Source organism: Condylura cristata, unplaced genomic scaffold (assembly GCF_000260355.1).
Source record: "Condylura cristata isolate star-nosed mole 26May11 unplaced genomic scaffold, ConCri1.0 scaffold00014, whole genome shotgun sequence".
NCBI classification, from domain to species: domain Eukaryota; kingdom Metazoa; phylum Chordata; class Mammalia; order Eulipotyphla; family Talpidae; genus Condylura; species Condylura cristata.
This window is the reverse complement of record NW_004567115.1, coordinates 31,299,992-31,319,158: the sequence shown is the minus strand read 5'-3', so window position 1 is coordinate 31,319,158 and position 19,167 is coordinate 31,299,992. Positions and strand designations below refer to the sequence as shown.

Genomic DNA, 19,167 nt, shown 5'->3' with positions numbered 1-19,167 from the left:
TGCTGAGACTTTAACCCTACACCGCCAGGGAGGCCCCTCCCTGGTATTTTAGAAGGAAACTTCCACTTCCAGCTCCATCTCTTTCGAGGACTAATTCTATTCAAATGAGATAGAGAATATGGTTTTTAATTTGCTTCATTGTCTAAATTCAGTGACATCTGGGTTTTAAGCCTCTACCTAAAATTCTTTGGCATTATGAACTGAGTAACTGTAAATGCCTCTAGATTAACTTCCTCTCCATCATTTGGTAAAAGCTGGACACAGCAACCTGCAGTTGCCCTGCGCTCAGTTCACAAAACCTAAACTAGTTTGACCCATAGTGACATGTGTCGAACTGACTCCGTTCTCCCCTGCTGTGACCTTGATGTTGCCCTTTCTCACCCTCTTTCATGCCTGTGTCCTTTCAGTCAGCAGATCCTACTGACTGACCTTCAGAATTCAGCCACTTTAACCACTGCATGTCCTCCTCACTGACACCACCTCAGACCAACCCACTGTCATGTGTCACCTGGGTTAGCCCAGCAGCTCCTAACCAGGGGGTCAGCCTCTGCTTCAGAGTTTCATCCTCAGCATCACAGGAGCTGCTCCTCCTCAGAGAACAACAGACTAACAGTTCCCTTTTCTAAACTCTTCATCGGCTTCTCCAAGTTCCTTTCTATAACGGTCATGGCCCCAACACACGCGTTCCTCACATTTTCTTCTCTGGCCACAGTGGCCTCTGGCTCACCTTAACTATGCCAAGTGGGTCTTGGTGTCACTCATAGCAGGAGCATAAAGGACCAGGCGAGAAAATAATAATAATGAACGACTATATACAAGAGACATTTTATAGGGGTGGAGTGGGGAATGGGTTCAAAAACGGGGGAGGCATGGGAGGGCGGGAAGGGGAACTGCTCTGGACTATGGTGATGGCACATGGGTGATTTGGTGATGGGATGCCTACGGGGATTACAGCTGAGATGGAAAAGGCACAAAATTATGTAAAAATAAACTTATTTTTTTAAAATGATATTTAAACCTCTTCACTAAACATGGGCATTTTATATTTTATTGGTCAAATTAGCATTCATAAGTACTACGTGTTTATATTATCTTTCTCCATAAGCCTGCTCTATAGGGGGAGAAATACTAGCCTTGTTCACTGTTGTATCTTGACCACATGATACAGTGCCTGGTATGTAGGAGACTCCATAAATACTTGTTGAAGGAAAAAGATTGCTGGCTGTGGCATAATGAATATTGTAATTGCACATACTTATTTTCTTCCTGTTACTTTTTTTTTTAATCCAAACTTTAAGCAAATCAAAATGCAACACAGAAAAGAAAGGCACCAAGTCAAGAACCTTAACATGGTGCAAACACAAATTAAGAACATTAGACAACCTTGTTCAGGATGTTTCAGAAGTATCAAAGTCATAATATACAGGGAAGAATAAGGAACTGTCACGGGTCAGAAGAGGGCAGAGACGTGAACACAGAAAGCAAAGTTGCACCCTGCTTGCAATCCTGGAATAAACAGTACAGTGAAATTCAGAACAAATCTGCATTTTAGATAGGAGAGTTGTTCCAGTGTTCACTTTCTGGTTTTGCTACTACACAGTGGTGATAGGAGATGTTAACATTCTTCATCTAAATATGTCTTCAAATTCAAGCAAAGAGGTCATTACATGATAAACATGTTTGCTTGTTGATGAATAACCCACAAGCAATTACCTTATAAGCCACTGACAAGGTAACTGATTAACCAAAATAGGTGTACGTGTGTGTGTAAAGGCTGTTTTCTTTTTACATTTGCTCAGTCATTTTCTATGTTATGGTATGTGTGCTCCCAGGGACCCAAACTGAGGTTTTCAAAGCATATACTCAGAGTTCTTTTTCTATAGCTTCTTATAAAAGGGTAGAAATAAGTGTCAGTTTACTAAAATTATCTAAGTCACATCCCATTAATTTGAAATTTCACAGTGATATAATCATACATCATAGGTCTCAAGAAGGCATGTTCCAATTAGAAGCAAAAAATGATTAAGAAAATTGTCACAGAGGGTTTTGAGAATATTAATAAGCCACTTTTGCTTAGGTGGGGGAAGGTGGGGGGCTAGAAAAGATAATAGTGCAGAGTCCCCCTCTTGTGGAAGGCTGGCCCTCTACCCCTCTCTATCCAAGGGAGGGACACTCTGTAAGTAGCAAATCTTCCTTCTGTGTGACTTGGGGATCCCCCCATACTGTGCCACCCCACCCTTGCTGGATGCCTTGCAGCCAGAGTGTAGAAGGGAGGTGGTGTTGGGTGAGCCCCTGGAGGGGTGGGGTGAGGGAGGGAGGGAGAGAAGGTAAGACGATTCCATTTGAGCACACAAGCAGCTCAAACACCACCTTTCTTTGGCATCACAGTGCAAGTAAGCCAGCACATTCATCAAGCAAATGCTGACCTGTTTTTGCTCCAAGATCTAGAAGAATAGCTAATTTGTGTTTTTAATACTGAGTCTGTGGCTTGTCCCATTTTAGCTTTTTAGCCCAGAGCAATTCCCAGTGAATGAGGAAATGAGCGACTTAGATGCAGGGCCACTTCATACTGCCACTTCATATCTGTTGTTTGACAGCTTCAATGGCAACTGTGCCCTTGGCCTGCAGAAGCATTTACAAACTAGGAGCACAGCATTCTGCATCCAAAGGTCTGCGAACTTTCTGAAGTATCCATTTCCTAAAGTTTTGCTTTTCAAAAAGTCACTTTCTAAAAATTATTTGACCCCCTTCAAAACATCACAAATAAATAGAGCTAACAGTGTGCTATTATTTGTAACTATGTTCTATTTGCTGCAATAGAAAAGTGCCACCAATCATGTAATCTATCCAGAAAGTTCTCAACAGTAATTTGAACATACTGAGCTACATGCAGTGTTTTTGGTTCCACTCACAGTTGCAAATGCTTGTTTATTCTCTAGACACATAATTTCTGCTGCATCTAAAGAGACTCTTATAAAAGTGTCTGTAAAAAAAGGTTTTGATGCCCAGGCAATTTTTTCACTTAATAGAGAATTGCATTTCATAGCAGATCATTTATTTTATTCTCATTCAAAAACAAACACGGCCAAACAAACACGGCCATTTTTTCAGTCCATAAAGTTTCTCAACACCCTTCTTTTTGGTATACCAGTCATGGCCAGTGTTATTATGGTGCCTAAAGTTGTTATTTTTCTGTGCAAACATTCTTCATTTGGATAGTCTTCCCATTTATCAAAATAAAAAATACACTCCTATTTTTTTTCTTGAAATACTTGACTACTCTTGAGTTAGATACACATTTTCTCAATTTTATGGTAAGAATAGCTGTCAATGTGTAGTGGTCAGTAACAAGTGCTATTTGATTTCATGTTGAAGACACTCAGGGAGGTGTGGGAACGTAGCTTCCATATAGGACATTGCCCCTGACATTCAGGGCCTTGCTGCTTTGTGAGGACATTGGTCCTCTGGCTGGAAGTCAGACATTTTGAGGAAATTTTCCCAGTCATTTAAATATCGGTATCTTAGTAAAAAATATATTAAAATGCTAAGTGAGTCAAATCATTCTAATGGGGTAAAATAGTCTGTGAGCTGAGTTCAACCTGGGAGTGGCCATTTGTAACCTCTAGGGATGCAAAATGTCACCTGCCTTTGCTTTAGTTCCTAAGAGTCAAGAAGAGAAAAAGTACAATAACATCAACATGCTTCCATGGAGTATGAAATCCAAGTGTCAATAATTAAGTAGATTTCCTAATGAAGCAGAGAGATTTGCTGAAAAGGAGGGCTTTCTCACAATGAGGCATGTTTGGGAACTGCTGAATATTCCACTTATTAGGATGAAAAGGCTAGCTTCCCCATCGGGAAACATGCAGAATAAAACTGCCTTGTAAGTTTGACAAATGGTTGGTGATATAAGTCTACACATTTCTGCATATTGCCTGGCATTTGCAAAATGTTCCATATATAGTAGCTCTGTCATCATGAACTACAAAGCATGAGATTCCAACAGCTTTTCTTTACCTGTCCCCCCAAATAGCGGCTGCACCCAGACCCTGGCTGCTCTCCCTCCCGCCACCCCCCACCCCGTGCCCTGTTTCATCACTTGGCCCAATGGACCAGCCCAGCATCCTCAGCCCCCTCGGAGGTTCTGGCTCTTGGCTTCCCCACGTTCCCCATCAGGTGCATCACTTCCTCCCCTGCAGCCCGAGTTTCCCTCAGTAGTACTGTGTGGCAAGTAGTATCGTAAGCTCCTGGGAGAGGATCTGGGTGCAATGCCCGTGTCTTGCGTGTATTAGGGCTCAGAAAACAAACAGGGTCAAGGGGGGATTGAATGAAGAGATGACTGCAGGCCAACTTGGCCACACTCTAGCTACTGCCCCCACCCCCAGCCCCAAACCACTGGAGAGTTCCACTCTGGAGTCTGGTCATCACAGAAAGAGGCTTCAGTGTCACTCCAGGTTGGGGGTGGGGGACTGAAAGTGGGGACTAGAACAGCTGAAGGGGTTCTTTTGAAAGGTGATGAGGAATGCCAAGCAGCCCTAGTTGGAGGCCAGGAGGGGAACTATGAGCCAACATCTTACCTCCACTTTGTGCTCTGTGGTCCAAGTGGGCCTGAGCTCCGTGCTCCTGTACGGAGCATTCCTGGTCCTGTAGTAGAAGAAAAAACATTTTGTTTTTATGGGGTTTTAAATTTTTTTCAATGAAGTACTATTGTTTATATGTTCATTGTTTGAACACTGTGGGATGTTCCCCTCAGATGTGATCGCTCTCCCACTACCAGGCCACCCACAAAGCCCATGGTAGTTTCACCCCTCCTGTCCCCACACCTCTCTTCTCCCTCCTAGATGCCTCAGACCTATGGTCAGTTTTCAAGGTAGATTTTAATATTTGTCTTTGATCCTCTGTTTGATTTCTGTGTAACCCACATTGAAACCATCCAGTATTTACCTCTCTGCTTCTGGCTTATTTCACCTAGCATGACCCCTTCCAGCTCCATCCATATTACTACAAATGGTGTGAATTTTTTTTTTGATCACTGAGTAGTATTCCATTGTGCATGTGGGCCATATCTTCTTGATCCACTCATCTGCTTTAGGCACTAGGATTGTTTCCATATCTTGGCTCTTGTAAATAGTGCTGCAATAAACACAGGGCTGACTGTGTTTATTTTCAAAATAGTGCTTATTTATGTGGAGGATACATACTTAGGAGTGAACTTGCTGTATGTATGACAGATCCATTTTCATTAAAAGCACACAGTAGGATTGGGCTCTCACTGGCATGTTAGGTATACTTTGAGTATACTCAAAGTATAGGTAACTTTGAGTATAGAACGTGTGGGCTCTCACTGGCATGTTAGGTAACTTTCCCCATTGAGGTACAGAGCCCTGCTGGAGAACTCCTGAGAGGAGAAGAACAGATAAACTTTAGTCCATTCTGCCCCTTACCCAGGCACCTTTGGGGAAATCCTAACAAGTTGTCCTGATCAAGAAACAGTGTCTCCTCTCATTATGCGTGATATTATAAAAATGATTGTAAATAATATATACATATTCATTCCTTTCTAGGAACATGGGTGACATTTGGTGGTCAAATTTCAGATGAGGTAAGTTAACTTTTGGCTTCTACTATGCTGACCCAAGAAAATGAAGAGCTGTAGAGTTGGGTCTTGGCCTTTTATGGAGAAATGTCACAGGAAATAGTTAAGATTGGATTGAAGCTTATTTTCACATTCATCTTGTTTCTTGTAGTTTTTATTTTTTAGACTATTAATAGCCTTTGAGGCTGTCAATCTATATTGTGTGAAGGCTCAGTAGAGAACAAGACAGACAGTTTGGAATTAATATTTAGTCACCTTATAGAAACATTTAATTGTTGATTTTGGTTGGCTTGTTTTGGCATCACCAAGGGTGACCCACTAGTACCAATTTTGCATGAATTTTCCCATTTTCACAATGGATATCCCATTCCTGGTCAATCCTGGACAGTCAGTCACCCTATCTTGGGCAAGTGTGTCCACCTTCCGAGCCCATTTGCTTCTATGTCCAATGGGATCATCATGGCCACCTTGAAGTTCTCTTGAAGGAACTGACCATGTTAGACTCATCAGATGTTTGCACAGTAAAGAGTAGACAATAAATGGCAACCATATTACATGCACCAGAAAATTCCTTTAAATCTTCATTAACACATTCAAACCAAAGCTTACCGCAGTGATTTTCTTATGCCTTCAAGGACTCTCTTCATAGCAGAAGTGAATTTGGCAGGCACTGAATGGCAACTCTCCTGAGGGAACACTTCTGCACCCCTCTGACCCTTGCTGCCTATTTGCAACACTGTGGTGGAACCAACACAGAGTATCTGCATAGGAATTCTCAGTGGAATCCAGTCTGCCTTGCCATTGACTAGAGAGACTTACTAACATTACATCAGTCACATCAGAAAGCTGAATGAGCCCCTACACAGCAGTGTCATGGTTTAGACTAGAGACATAGACATAGACCAATAATTGATATATAAGTACTATAAAACTTAGCTTGGTGCCTGGTCCAGAAAAAGCCCTTTGTAAAGGTGGTTCTTAACATCATTTCTAAGGAGAAATATCAGCAAAGCAGTGGTCTTTTCCACAGCTCCCAAGACCACCAGTGTTGTTTCATAGACTTGAGGGGAGAAGCGTTAGCTGTATATGGTGATCTGCCTGAATGCCTGTCCTCCATATTGGGCATAGGTCACCACAGAGGGCTTGTGTGTTTGGGGGGTTGGGGGCAGAGGGTGCCTGGGGGATGAACACTGAGGAGAGTCACATGCAAGACAGTTATTTGAAAGTGCCCTCAGGATCAGTGCAGGACAGGGGAGGAAGCAAGATTGGGTAGAGAAACTGGCCCATGATGGAGTCTCAGTAGTGACCTCAGCTGATTCCCCTGGAGACCTCCAAAGCTGAGACAGCCCTGCAGAGTTCTCCCAAGTTGGCACAAGATGACTGCACATTTATTAGATGCTAGAAGCTGCTGTGGGAAGCAGACTTGACATTGGACGTGGAGACTAATGGAAGCAACTGATGGCATCACTCCCAGCAGCAAGGGAGACAAGTCCTTCAGTTCTGAGGAGGGCCAGAATGGCCATCATAGGGTCCCCTATATGACCCTCTGATGGCATTGAGAGGAGTACATGGAGCATCGTGGAGAAAAGTCCTCCATTAGCAAAGTAACAGCTGCAAACTATATCAGATCTAAGATAAGTGACAAGTCAGCAGGTCTAAATGTAAGGATCTGCTGGGACCAGTGTGCTCAGCCTTCTACTGCCTGGGATAGACTGTAAGGGGCAAAGACAAACGTGTCCCCTATCAGAGCAGAGGGGCCAGCAGTAAGCCATCATCTCCCCTTTGCCTCATATCTCTGCTCAGAGGTCTCTGAGCCCAGCCAGCCGGGTCAGCGTGCACAGAGTGGCTTCCTCAGGGAGTCATCTCAAAACTACCATTCTAAAAACAGCAAGAAGGTCATGAAGGGCTGCAGAGTCTCTTGGCTCAGATTGGGGTCAGAGGAAGAGGGATTGTCCTGTCAGAAAGGAGGGTGGCTTCCCCGGTCCCCCAAAGAGATGGCAGCAGAGAGGAGGGAGCATGCTAGACCAAGGCACGCAGGTGCTTGAATTGCTAGTGTTCCCCTGTTTCCAAGTGGCACAACTGCAGGCAAAAGCTGCAAACATTCCTGCCAGATTGTCCTACTTTTTTTTCTTAAAAGATTATTTATGCATACAGAAGTAGGGTACAGGCCAGAGGTGCAGGGGTGTTGAGAGGATTCACCAGAGACAGAGTGGGGAACAGGACAGGCCAACTGACGAAGTACACTGCTGAGGGGAGCAGCGGGCGGGTCAGGAAAGGTCTGCTGTGCCATGTGGTCACCTCTGGGGTGGGGATCGAACTCATGCTGAAGTGGCTTTAGATTCTTCTTAGTGTTGTGCTTTAACCTGCTGTGCCACCAGGGAGGGACCTCTCCTGCTTTTTTTTCTTGGCTCAGATGAGCTCAGCACAAAGCAGGTATAATAAGTATGGCATCCTAAATGACCACACTGTTGTTTGCTAATGTGCTGACCAATACAATGGTGGGTGGGCACCCCCTCTGGGGGTAGCCATGTTCCCATTAGGGGCAAGTTCAGCCACATGTTGAACACCACCTGACAGGGATGTGATTCAAACACCAAGCTAAAGACCTCTGTGAGACCCCTCCTGAAGAGAATGTGGCTTCCTCAGAAAACCAAGAAATGTGTTAACACAGGTGATAATTCATTTAAATAATGATTAAGGTATAGTATCATCTTCTACCACCTAATTTTTAGCTTTATTTACATTTTCTCATCCTTAAGTTAATTGAATGCCTTTGATTAGCAGGGGATAATAAATTGGCTTAACCAACAAGGGAAAACATTTTGACTTTCAAACAAGTATAGAAACAGAATCAGCTTCAGGGCTGACTCAGTGGCTCCCACCCATTTTCCAGTGATCCTCTTGACCCCAGGTTCCTTTGAGTGTGGAAGTTAGCCTCAGGAAGTAAAACAGCTACAGGAATTCTAGGCCTCAATTAGAACAATAGCTGCAGGGAGACTGTTGATTCTAAAAACAATGAAAACAAGGAAAAGTGTTTCCAGAACTTCAGTGCAAATCTCTCCATGAATCTCCTGGACCAAAAGTGTCCAATGACCTTTCTTAGGCACATCAGAACCCCAGGACAAGCAGGTGAATTCAGCCTTCTGGGCCACCTGTCTCCCTGGGGCAACTGGACAGAATCATCCTTTTCCTGCAGAGGAAGAAACTGAGTGACAGAGATGTCAAATGATTTTATCTACTAAATGGTACAAACCAGGTCAGAAATTGGTCTTTGGATTTTGTTAAGTGATTTAATTATTCCACATTCAAGTCTTCAAATTCTACTGCTGGGAAGTTTCCCAGCAATCCTTTAGTCATCTTTCCATTCAGGATTCTCTGCCTTAAAGTTTCTAGGTAAGATCTGTATGCACATTTCCTAATAATCACCCACCAGTGTATCATGTGACAAGAATAATATATAATTTTTGTCCAATTCTAAAACACCGAACACTCCATTTTTATTGGAGTGTCCAATACAGAGAAAAGCTTTACTTGCTTGAGCTGTTAAGCTCTATGGAGGATAAATATCCTAATGGCAGCAGATTAAAAACGGTAATGGCTCTTTTGCTGCTATTATTCTAAAGGAGTTGCCTACACTCCATTTTGCTCACCTAACACTTTTCTTGGTAGGTCAATATGTAGAGCAACAGAAAAATAATTTATCCTTGAAATGCTGATGAAGCAACTTTAACCTACAATCAAAAGCATAATGGAAAAATCAATTGTCATTATTTGTGAGTTGTGTAATTTTTCAACTAATAAATTTATCAGCAAAATGTGGGCCTCTCCCCACATTGCATATCACTGTCCCTCTATGGCTACCCTCAAGCTGTAGTTGACAGCTTCCCCTATATTCTGATATATTTGCCACTTGGTTCAACAGCACAAAAGAAAGAACAGGGAGTATGGTGATGTTGGCAGGCTGCCAGGGAGAGCTGGCTCCCGGGTGACCAGTGTGCTTTCTCCCAGCACCCCGTCTTGTCCTGTCCATTCAGCTGCCTGGTTGCTCTGTGATGGCACCTGGGATTTTGCTAAAGTGTCAGTGGCAGGAGTTTTACAACAGCACAGCTCTGTCCAGTCTTTGGTTCATCAGCACAGTTTACTAAGCCTTGAGGGGGAAAGGCACAAGCTTTTAGGCCAGGTGGCATCAACTGCCAAAACCTATCGACTTGGAGAAAGGAGAAGAGAAATGGAGACACCAGTGTTACAAATGAGCCTCTTTGTCAGATTCTGATGCCACCGAGAATGTTGTCAAAAGGTCTCCCAAGTAGAGTGAGAAACACAAGTCATCCAGCTCCCTATCTCCTGCTGGCTGACTTACCCAACACTGAGCAACGTCCCTGCTGGCCTGGTCTGAGGACAGGAAAATCTGACCCCGTGTATTTATTTTTGTGTCTTTAATATGTCTATGAAAAACCAGCAGTAGAGCTCAGTGTTTTTAAGGCCACCAGCGGAAGCGGTGGGACTCCCTAGGTTGGAGAAGCTCTTGCCTTTCCTCACTGGCTTCCATTCTCTTGCAGGTGGCTGAACGGCTGATGACAATTGCCTACGAGAGTGGAGTCAATCTCTTTGACACTGCGGAGGTGTATGCTGCTGGGAAGTAAGCCAGTCCCTGTTTGTATCTCTCAAGTGTCATTTATGGAGTCAAGAGACTCTGCCTGCATGAGGGACAGAGGGGGCAATGGAGATCAATACATGTGAGTTGACTAGATGAGTGAGCGAATGAATGTGCCACGTCCAATTCTTTCATAACCAACCTGAGTATTCCTCAACCTCCAATAAAAATGGAGTGTCCGCTCTGCCAGGAGGCAAGGGGAGATTTCCTGTTTGCAGGCCTGTCCCTGCACCTAGCATTATGGGCAGATAAGAAATAAAAAGAAGGGCCCAAATCCACTGACAAGAAGGCATTGCCAACCCCATTCTGAGGATGAAGGGACTGTCAGATATTTTGCTTCTTTTGCTAGAGAAGTTGTATCTAGTTATAACAGCACCCTGGAACTGAGGGCAGGTTTGGGGCCGTAGAAAGAGGCTCCCCCCCAAGTCAGAGTACACACCTCCAGGTTCCACACACACATTGCAGACTGACCTGGAGCACCCTGGTTGTGAGTCTGACATAGCTCTTTCCAGGTGAGAATGACTGTCACCTTGGAGACTTGCTGAATCACATTCCTCATGGCCTGGTCTGAGCATTTTCCTGGCGTGAGCTCCCTCCTCAAGGGCAGGCCTGTGTTTAAGGACCACCAAGGAGGCTCAGAGTCCATGTCTCTGAGGTTTCTGTGAGTCACCTGTCCCCCTTTCTCAGCAACTTCTTCTGTTGAAACCTGTTTAGTACCAGACACTATAAAAGTTGGAGAAAAGAGGCATAACTCACAAGGCTGTTTGTATTCCTCCGGGAAGGGATAATCTTTTCTGATTAGCTATTGATTGATCGTCAGTGTGCAGTGGGGAGAGACTTCCACCATGAGATGAGAGATTGCAAAGGTGACCGCGGGGTAGGTGATCCGGCAGCAGCGGGAGAGACACACATGATCCCATGTTGGCCCGCATGGGCCGTGTGCCAGTGCTCACCCACACTGTACTTCCTGTGGGCCAGACACGTCAACAGAGACAGGAATTCAGCTGAGACAAATAATTCCCATCGATGGGAGCCTGATGGACAGTGCTAAGTCCACTGGTGTCCCCATTCCCTTGTCACTTCTCACGTTGGTCTTCCTGGGAGAGACTGGAGAAAACTTTAGTCTTTAAATTTGAGTCTCAGCTGGGGTAGGTGGAGGTGAGAGGGCGGTGGGATGTCTTTGGCGACCTCTCCAAAACCTCAGGGTAGGGGGCACTTCCCTACTTGACTTACTATCTTGCTCCTGTGACACATTTGTCGCTGGAAACCAAAGCATGCTGTGTGTGGCCACTGCACTGCAGTCTCTGGGACATCAGACACACATGGCTGGTGTTTTTTTTATTTGCAAGATCACCAGGGAGTCAATATTTTGTCTAAACTATGTGAGATCTATAGTCCTCCCTGTCACGATGGACACCTCAGCATTAGAAGGAAAGCCTTGACTCTTGCACACTGCCAAGAGGAACATTTATATATGGAATCAGCAGTTCAGAAACACCAAATTGCTGAATGACTCCACTGTTTCTTAGTATCGGGGTGGCAAGCGGTCTCCTGCCAGCATGTCAGTATTTGGCAGGTGCTTCTGGAATGCTCCGGAGCAGCATTCTGCAGGCACAAGCAGAAACAGCGGAAACTGTGCTACCAGCCGAGAACGGCTTCTATTTTCAGGACATGTGGGCACTGAGAGTTCAAACAAGGAATGGTGCTGGGTTCTGCATGACTCTTGCATTTCCAGGTCACTGTACCCTAAGATTTTCTCTGTTTCTCTGCCAGGGCTGAAGTGATTTTGGGAAGCATCATCAAAAAGAAAGGCTGGAGGTAATGCATTCACCATCATTGTTTATTTACCTTTAGAAAGATTTGTTTTGCATCAGAACAGAAAATATTGTTTGATAACTGACCAAAAGACAGTCACCCCCAAGTCAACTCTTGGTAAAAGACTGACTTATAGTAGTTTGAAAATATATACCAGAGATTCATTACTTGTATATCAGAAATTTGAAAATATATACCAGATGTTCATTACTTGTGTCTCAGAAATTATTGACTAGTATAACACAATGAGTCACCTAGGGGTTGATCAGGGAAGGGAATGTTCCTGAAGTATTTGTCCATAAAGGAACATGACATTTGTATGGCTTGTGACTGCCATTTGTGGGGAAGGGGCTGATTATCTGTATATACTTGTGTATGTCCACGCTTCATTTTAGTTACTGCAAAGAATTACTGGCTGCAAAGAAATGATACAAGACCCTCTTAGAATAAAAGTCCCTAAGTTTTCTTACCTGGGCATAGTCAGTCAGCATCATCCCCGTGTGCTAGAGCTCCTCTCTTGTTTCACCCCATCGGCCATGTCCCTTCCCATCACTTTTGTAGCAAGAGCCCGTGGTGTTGTGGGATACTATCACATCAACACACACACGGCTCTGTGAGTCTTCAACCCCAATTGCCACTGCTTGCCAATGTGAGCACAGGATCAAGCAAAACCCAGTAATGACCTATGGGCACATTTGGGGGGTCCTCATCCACTCTGGCATAACATCTGCCCATGGCCAACTAAATAACATTTCTAGAACATTTGTGAGACAGGTGTGCAAAGAGCCTTGTACTTATGCATATACACATAGAAGGTATAAAATTTATTCTAGGCAAAATGGACATTCTTATAATTTAGCTTGAGGCTGGTTTTATTATGTCTATGTACACGTCATTTAAACACCCTCCAGGAAAGGAAACCAGAAGGGTGGGAGTGAGTTTTTTGGCTTCCCGAGGCTGCTGACTCCTCATTCCTGGTGAAACACTTGGTAGGAATGGAGAGCTTTGTAGAAATGGAAAACCAGAAATTTATAGAGATACTACTATGGTGACCTACTTTCTCCTTCTCATGTCTCCTTCCCTACTCCAGGGACTGTAAGATTAAGAATAAACTATATTCAACCTTAAGTATGGACTAATATTCATGTCCCTTCAGACTTGCCTGAGTTTCCTTCCCCAAAGTGGGACTGTATCACTTTCCCATAACAAAGTGCCACATGCAGAAAATTTAAGACAGCAGAACTTCATTCTCTCACTGTTCTCTGGGTTCTTCCTTGTCTCAATCCTGGCAATGGCTGGCCATCTTCAACAGTCTTTGCCTGTCAGCTGCAGCCCTCCAGACTCTGCCTCAACCCCATGTGGCCTGCTCCCCCTTTCTGTGTTTGTGTGTCTTAAAATAACAACAGTCATATTGAATAGGGATCTATCTTACTCCTGTATGACCTCAGCTTAATTTAACAAATTGCATCTGCCAAGACCTTTTTGTCCAAACAAGCGCTCGTTCTGAGTACAAAGGGTTAGGACTTCAACATATCTTCCTAGGGACACAATTTAGCCTAGAACAGAACTTAGAGGTAAGTCCACATATTGTCCAGTGGAATCTGCAGTGGGCTGTAGGCTACCCAGGCTCAACTGTGCAAGGAAGGGAGATTCCCATGCCATTGCTCTTTACGCCATGTTACCTACAAGCATTTAGCCTCCACTCTTCATAGCTCACAGAGACTATGATACACTTTTCTAGACAGTGGTTTAGCATACACGTTTTGCAAACTGCTTTTCAGTCTTGCAAATAAAAACCAGCTATCACTGTGCTACAGAATATAAATCTCAGTTTTCAGCTGCCCCCACAAGACTGGGGCAAAGACACCCTTATCGTCTGAGCATGGAGTTAGAAAAGTGCTTTCATACTGTCTTCTAGTTCTGAGTCTTCACTTGCTAGCTACACTGCCCATGACAACTTTCTTCACTTCCCTGAGCCTCGGTTTCCCCACCTGTAAAATGGATGGCATCACTGCGAAGTGCTGAAACAAGAGGAGTACATGGGTATTTTGAAGGCTGTGCTTTTGTCAAACCTAAACACTTGGGTTATCATTCTCGGTATCCAAGAATTGCTCTCAATGCCTTTGAGGCTCAGTGAGTATTTGCCAGGTTGCTGTCTAATCTTGCTATTTGACCATAAATGTTAGCACACCAGTATCGACCAAATATCTTATAAAAGCCCAACTTTGGAAAAAATATATCTACGGTGATATTCAGATAGAGTGTGCAGCTTTGACAGGTTCAATTGCTCTGAATAATCAGAAGAGCTGAATTCATTTTTTATAATATTCCATCCAGTCTTTTGTTGAAGCTCTGAATATGTTTGCTGGCTCCCCTGTGGCAGATTGCTGCTATCATAAGTGTCATGAGGTTGATGGATTAACCCAGAAAGAGCCTCTGCTACTGTGGGGTATGTGCTCACCAGATGCATACATCTATAGACCCTTCATTACAATGATTCAAATTACCTTTCAGGGAATTAACATCAGTGGCCTGGGGGGTACTGACATTTTCTACAAATTTTTCTTGTTGCAACCAAATTGTCAGAATTGTCTCTGCTATTCCCCATCGATTATCATTAATCATGCTAGGCTTTCACAGCTGAGGGACCCAGGCATTGACTTGAAGGCTGATGGAATGATAAATGCCTTATTTCAATACTCCCAAGATATGACCTTAACTTTTGAATCTCAAATGATTTTTTAGACCAGTTCAATTGAATTACATCACTAGATTAACTAAATTACAATGGGACCTGCCTCCCAGCTTTAAATTCTATGATTGTCATTCTCAAGACATAGTTCTTATTCTACGATCAGAATGGTAGAATTACATTTCTTCCCCTTGGGTTGTGGCTCTGGAAAGATAAATTTGTTGACAACCACATTTCATCCCCTGTGGTAAAACCTTCAGTTAAGGGTTTTAAGATGGCTTCCCTAAAATAACATTTCTATCTAATAAAACACTTTAAGATTTTTTTTCTTACTATTATAGTTGACTTCACTATTTGATTTCCATGTCATCAGTTTCTAGAAAGGAAAGTTATGATTAGTAAGGTCATAACTCAAACTCATTTAAGTCCTCAGTCCGCGGTCCTTGGCAGTGGGTAAATCTACCCCAGAAGTGTTCTCACTCAATCTGTGTTTTGTCAGATGATAAATAAGTGTTAGTTGGTGGCTGTTTACTTGAGCTGCTAAAGCCATCTACTCTTGAAGTCCTTTTCCTTCCCTCTCACTGGCCCACCCAGCCTCCTGTTTGCTGGCATAGTCTCTCCTTCCACCCCTCCAGATAAAGGTCACGGGCTTACACCTCTCTACTAGGACCTGACACCAAGTCCCCATTCCCCAACTTCCTTTTGTTCTTATATTTCACTGACATGAATTAACAAATTTACCTCTTTGCCAAATTATTGAAATGTGAGGTTCAATAGAGTCTTTGTGTTTTATAGTGTATAAATAAATAATAGGACTCAGTCAATAACCTGAAATGTCTTTAATCTTCTTCTGTGTGTTTGTCTACTTGACATCCAGGAGGTCCAGCCTGGTCATAACAACTAAACTCTACTGGGGTGGAAAGTAAGTTACATACTTTTAATTTTCCCTACTCAACAGAAAACAACTAGTAGTTTATGCTTTTATCCTCTTAGGCAACTGTTTTATATCTAACATACTAAAATTAATGGATTTGGAGAGAAAGTGTTTTTTTCATTCAAAGGAAAGGGCAATTTGCTTTGCAGTCAGTTTTAGCAAGATGCTCCCAAAGAAATTTAGTGCAAAGCATGTGGTCACTTGTTACTAAGTGATTCATGGAGATTTTCAAATACCAACCTTATACTTAGAACCATTTCCAAAACAGAGTTCAGATTTCAGGGGAAAAAAAATAAGTACATAGCATCACAGAAGAAAAGCTACTCAAATTTGCCAAAACTCAGAGACTTCCACAGAACGCAGAGATAAAAATATCTTGTCTAGCTCCACGTGTAAGTCTCTGATCATTCTGCACAGGGCTCTGAAAGAACTGATCAAAAGGACCCTCTTGTTGGAGAATAACAGGAAGCTTCCTGCATCACCCACTATCAGATCAAATGAAAGAGAAGTCCTTCCTCGGTGGCAGAATGCAGAACAGGGTTCACAGGATGAATACGCTTCTGATAGGCCTGCTGCTGTTTGAACTGGTACTTCCATTACTCATCAGGCCTTAGAAGCTGGGCCCTTTTGACCAATATGCAAGAAGACTCAAGCTATCCCAAATGTCTTTTTATGAAACTCTCAAAGATGTCTGTCTTAAAAAACAAACACAACAAAACAAATAAGAGGTTATTTACTTCCCTGTATTTGATCTAGGATAGTTAAAAACAAAACAGAAAGCAGAGGCCAGTTCTTCAAGACTCTTCTAAGCAACCTATACATGGTTACACACACACATTCATATTTCATTGCTATTTTTGAGCCAAATGATGACTGTAATGCTAAAGTGATGGCATTTGGGGATTTATTCCTATTCTGGTCTACATAAAAATAAAGCAACTTAGTGTCCTGTAAGAAATAGATTTATTCTCTCTGTGTCTGATTCTTGATGCTTTGCACTGGTATGCAAAATCTAGCCTATAATTTAGAAACCAACAGGAAGTAAGACAATCTGTGAGAATCATGTTCCACATGCAATACCATCTAATATACTTGTAAATCATACAAAATTGCCAAGTTGATGGTGAATTGCTATGTTGTAAAAAGAAAAGCTTGCCAAAGATACTGATGTTGGCGAAACATTTCGTCATTGGTTTTAAACTCTAGGATCGTATTTCTAACTAACCCAAGTTTCAGAATAATTTGGGAAGGTAAAAATTCAGATTAAAGACTTGTCTTCTTAGGGTTCTAACTTAAAGAAGTTAAGTTCCAATTTTAAATGAAACAATTGTTGCATTTCTTAGGAAAGTCAGAAAGCTCTGTCAATTTACTTCCTTGCTCAGAAAAGCTAATGATACCAACAATAATTTCCCAAACTTGTGTCAAGCTATCCCCCACTCCCCCCCCTTTTTTTTTTGTTTGAATTGGTTAAAAATAGGTGGGAAGGTTGTTGAATCATAGGTCAAGTTGAATATGAAGAGGGTGTGAGTGAATGCCTGAATTTCATTAGCAAGGTGTGATGGCAATAAGGTTAAGTCATCTCCTGGGGTCACCAAAGAAAAGGAGCTCAGTGTGTTGTCCACCAGCCTTCTTTTTCAGCCATCAGTGGTACAGAATTTGTCAAGAAGGGGGATATAAAATTAGCAATTCATTTCAAGCACGAATGATTATTCTTCTGTACTTTTGAAACAGCAATTTAAAATAAAAAAACACACCCCCACTCAAAGTCATTTGCTTCTTTTTTCTTGTTAGAGCTGAAACGGAAAGAGGGTTGTCAAGAAAACATATTATTGAAGGTGGGTACTGCTGCTTCCATCTTATTTTTCTTTGTGGGATGCTGATTCAAGAAAGGTATCAATCAAATTGACTCAAAACACATACAGAGGAGGAAAATTTTCTATAAAAAGAACCACAATTGACCAAGTTTCTTTCTGGAGTTAATGGGAGGAGAGGAGAATAGGAACTCAAAGGAAAAACACCTAAGTTTCTAGAATTTTCATTTACAGCTACGCTAACATTAATAAAACACTCCCATAAGATTTTTTAAAAGAACTTTAATTGAAAATTAGGTACATTTAGTGAAATATCATTTATGTAACCATAAAACTCACCATTATAGTGTACAATTCATTGGTTCTAAATTTAATTAGCATTGTATAATAATTACCATAATTTCATTGTAAAACATGTTCATCCCTCCACCCCCCACAAAAAAAAAAAACAAAGAAACACTTGCATAGACAGGCACTTCTTGTATCTTCTGGACCCTTTCCCATCATCTCAAGCAACCACTAGTCTGCTTTTGTGTCTATAGATTTAAGACTTGTGACATTTCTTATGAATGAGATCACCTGTATGTATTTTGTGACTGGCTTCTTTCACTTAGCTTAATGTTCACCCATGTAGCACATACCAGTACTTCTTTCCTTCTCACTGCCAAGTAAAATTGCTTTGTGTGAATATACCACATTTTGTTTGTTCATCAACTGATGAACATTTGGTTTGCTTTCATTTTTTGACTATTATGAATAATGTTGCTATTGTTAGGGTCCGAGAACTCGATTACCGCGAAAGACAGAGCGTCACGCAAGAATGCAATTCGCAAAGTCGAGTTTATTGGGCTGGCTAGCCAGGGTCAAGCCGTTCCCTGCTGGACACGCACGATTCAGGCAAGACCCCGACCAAAGGAATGTCAGGGAATATATTGGCCTTGTTGGCCGTTACATATGTCAGAGCCTGCCAAATTCAACTTAGCAAATGGATTCAAAGATAACAGACGTCACAGCCTGGGTCACAGTTCAACCACCCACCGACAGGTTTCCAGGGATAGATGTCTCATTTCCTGGTGCCTCCAGTCCAATCAGCCTGGGGCACACCATGCCCATTATCCAATCAATTTTAAATGGACATTGTCCCCCTTCAACCTATCCTGCATTCCAGGGGGAGTGGGGGGGTGCTTGCCTGGGCTAGTTTTGCTCAGGCCTGCGTTACTTCCTTCATTCCTTCCCTGTGAATACTTGCATACAAGTTTTTGTGTGGACAGATGTTAAAGACCTATACTTTTGAAAAAGAGGTTAGACATATAGAGAAAAACTTGTAAGCAAATTACTACTGACTCATTGATTCCCTGTACTATTGCTTTGGTAATGGTACTGTGTGCAGCTTAGAAATAAACAAGAAACAAAATAGTCTGCTAAGACTCTTCCATTGAACAGAACTACTGTTCTACTTCATTGTGAGGATTATGAAAATTGTGAGAAAGTTTTATTGCTTTCTTACACATATATATATTACAGAATTGTTATTAACTTTTTTTAATAAGGGGAAAATGTCAAAAATGGATGTTATCTATTCCCAACATATTAAATAAAAATTCATGATTTTTGTAATTTTAGGTTCACGATGAATCATTAAGACAATATATTTTCTCTTCTTAA

The 19,167-nt window shown here is 42.3% G+C and overlaps 1 protein-coding gene across 1 annotated transcript in view; it reads left to right on the top strand.

The window, feature by feature from the left end:
• Positions 1-19,167, top strand: part of KCNAB1 (potassium channel, voltage gated subfamily A regulatory beta subunit 1) — a 198,112-nt gene that overhangs the window by 132,128 nt on the left and 46,817 nt on the right. Inside the window, exons 3-7 of the mRNA XM_004682320.2 lie at positions 5,565-5,602; positions 10,156-10,235; positions 12,024-12,068; positions 15,635-15,679; positions 17,483-17,526. Coding sequence (XP_004682377.1) covers positions 5,565-5,602; positions 10,156-10,235; positions 12,024-12,068; positions 15,635-15,679; positions 17,483-17,526 — 252 coding nt within the window. The remainder of the gene's footprint in view (positions 1-5,564; positions 5,603-10,155; positions 10,236-12,023; positions 12,069-15,634; positions 15,680-17,482; positions 17,527-19,167) is intronic.